The sequence below is a fragment of the Triticum urartu genome, chromosome 3A, assembly GCF_056163025.1.
Source record: "Triticum urartu cultivar PI428250 chromosome 3A, HENAU_Tu73, whole genome shotgun sequence".
NCBI lineage: Eukaryota > Viridiplantae > Streptophyta > Magnoliopsida > Poales > Poaceae > Triticum > Triticum urartu.
The window spans coordinates 724,006,560-724,009,125 of record NC_141875.1 but is presented as its reverse complement, the minus strand read 5'-3'; the positions used below and the strand labels follow the sequence as shown (position 1 = coordinate 724,009,125).

Genomic DNA, 2,566 nt, shown 5'->3' with positions numbered 1-2,566 from the left:
AACAAATCGTAGTAAATCAGACGAGAGCCGTGACTAACAACAAAACTAATGAGTGGAACCCAACTGTCAGGCTGATGGGGAGAAAAACTAGTCCTAGTCAATGTGTTGACTCTCTGAGGTGGACAGGGCCCCACCCATTAGCCACATGTCTTATTTCCCCCTTTTCTTGTTCTTTCTCCGGCCACTCCCGCACCATGTCGACCGCCACAACCGTGCCATGCACCTACGCGCAGCCATCTCCGCTCCCCTCGCCGGCTCCGGCCACCTCACCTGACATAGCGGGGCCGCCCTACAAGCTCCCCCCCCCCCCCCCCCCCCCGCACCTACGCCGGATCCAGGCACCGGCCACTGGATCCACCACGCAAGGCGTTATGGCGCGCTACCTCCTCCGCGGCAAGCCTACCACATCGAACTCGGCGGTGCTTCACGAATCGCGGTTTGAGCTGCAGCACCGCCGCGCATAGGGGCAGGGCAGGCGAGGCCTCGGCCTCGCCGGAGTTTGCAGGGGCAGGGGTGCGGGCAGGCAGGGCCTCGGCCTCCCCGAAGTGGGTATGGGCGCGGGGACACGGGGGCTCAGCCTCACCGAAGCGGGCAGGGGTGCGGGCATGTGGGGACTCGGCCTAGCCGGAGCTGGCAAGGGCGCGCGCTGGGGGCTCGGCCTTGCATGTTGGGGCGCGGGTGCATGGCAGCTCGGCCTCGTCGGAGCGGACTAGGTCAGCAGCCGCTGCTGTTCTTTCACGGTCGCGGCTCCTGTGGGAAGGAAGAAGGAGATGGGAGAAGAGAAGGAGAGGAGAGAGGAGCCCAGAGGTGTGGCGGACAGGTGGGACCCCCATCCACCTCAGCAGGTCAAACATTGACTAGGACTAGTCTTCGCCACATCAACCTGGACAGATGAGTCCCACCTGTTAGTTTGCTATTAAACGGCTCATTATTCACTTGGCGCGGAAGTAGTGGTCTTTTGTGATTTTTGGCAAAAACGGTAGTTTTGGAGTACCCTAGACACAAGTATGATGGTTTTGAGCAATTTACTCCACATGTGGGGATCAATGTATTTGTTTATTTAGAAAGAATGTTAGACTCAAATGTGAACTCACCACCAATTTCAATCTTCATAAGTAGGAAAGATTACTATGGGGCTCTCAAAAAATAATAGCAGTGGTCATTCAAATCAACTATAGAGAGCTATAGTCGGTATTTCATAACATTACCGGACAATTGTACATAAACACCATATACCGGCACCCTGCTCAAGCTGCTATAGCGAGGCTAGCCGGCTATTATAACTTCAACCTTAATTCCATGGATAAGATTGTACTCTATCTCTATGCGATGTTGACTTCCTGAGTAATTACCGGGGCAAAGGCGCCAACCTCACCGACGAGCTCCCTGTTCTTGTGCTGCTTCACCTCCTTCTTGTAGTACCCCTGCCCCTGCTCGCCTCCGCCGAAGGACTCCTTTGTGGTGGTAGTGGTGTACGACATGATCCTACCGTCGTTGTGCCCGTAGCTGTGGATGTGCCCATGCCCGGGCCTGCCTAAGTCGAAGAGCCCGTGGGCGGTGTTGGAATACATGGTCCTGCCACCGCCACCGCGGCCTTGCCCGTGCATGCTGGAGTCGAAGCACTGGACGTCAGTGGTGTTGGAGTACATGTTGGTCCCGCCATACCCATGGCCGTGGCCGGTGCCAAGGCCGTGCTTGCTGGCGTCGTAGCACTCGGTGGGGGTGGAGTAAATCGTCCTGCCGCCGTCGAAGCCCTCGTCGGTGTTGGAGTATGGCATGGGCCTGCCGCCGTTGTAGTAGGCCGCCATTCTAAGAGCAGGTGGTGATGCTAAGCTAGCTAGTGCGATGGGTGCAGGTACGTGTTGATACTTGCTTGCTTGGCTCTCACAAATGTGCCGTGGGAGGGGTGTATTTATAGCGTGGCGAGTGGCAGTGAGAGGAGACGACGGACGGTGGAGATGAATTGGAGAGCAAAGATGATTCCATGATCGCCTCTATTATTGAAATCAAAATATTTGGGACTGTAGTTGTGAACATTTCCGGCATCGTTTTGTCGCTGCCGACAGATGTTATATACATATATAGCCTTGATGTGCAAAACTTGCCAAGATTCATTTGATCAAGTTGTTTTCTCTCTTTTGGGAAAGTGTATGGGATAGCCATAATTCGACAACTGGGAGTTTTTTTTTGCAGCACTCAATAAAGTTATTATTCTTTCCCCTGCTTTCAATAGAGCATCCATATCTCTAACTCTAGTACCAAATGAAAATGTGTTGCTGTAACTCTCTTTCTCGTCACATGGTTCTTATTAACAGTTCAGCTGATGACTAAGAGCAACTCTTAATAAACTTACTAGTATATCAAATAAGCTATTATATATAAAAAGTAATAAACGGGTTAACCAGATATAAAAAAGAAATTGATAGAAATTACCACAAAGATTAGAAAAATACGACCATAATTTTAATATACTTAATTTTATAGCCTTTTGGATAAGATTTAAAGTAAGAAAATTACCCACCATTTTCATTATAACTTTAGTGGAGAAAACGTTTCATGATGTGAG

The 2,566-nt window shown here is 51.2% G+C and overlaps 1 protein-coding gene across 1 annotated transcript; it reads right to left on the bottom strand.

Moving 5' to 3' along the window:
- Positions 1–1,131: 1,131 nt before the first annotated feature.
- LOC125549417 (uncharacterized) lies at positions 1,132–1,895 on the bottom strand. The gene has a single exon (XM_048712832.2). The coding sequence runs from the start codon at positions 1,806–1,808 to the stop codon at positions 1,323–1,325; it is 486 nt and encodes a 161-aa protein (XP_048568789.1). The 5' UTR covers positions 1,809–1,895; the 3' UTR covers positions 1,132–1,322.
- Between the last annotated feature and the right edge of the window lie 671 nt (positions 1,896–2,566).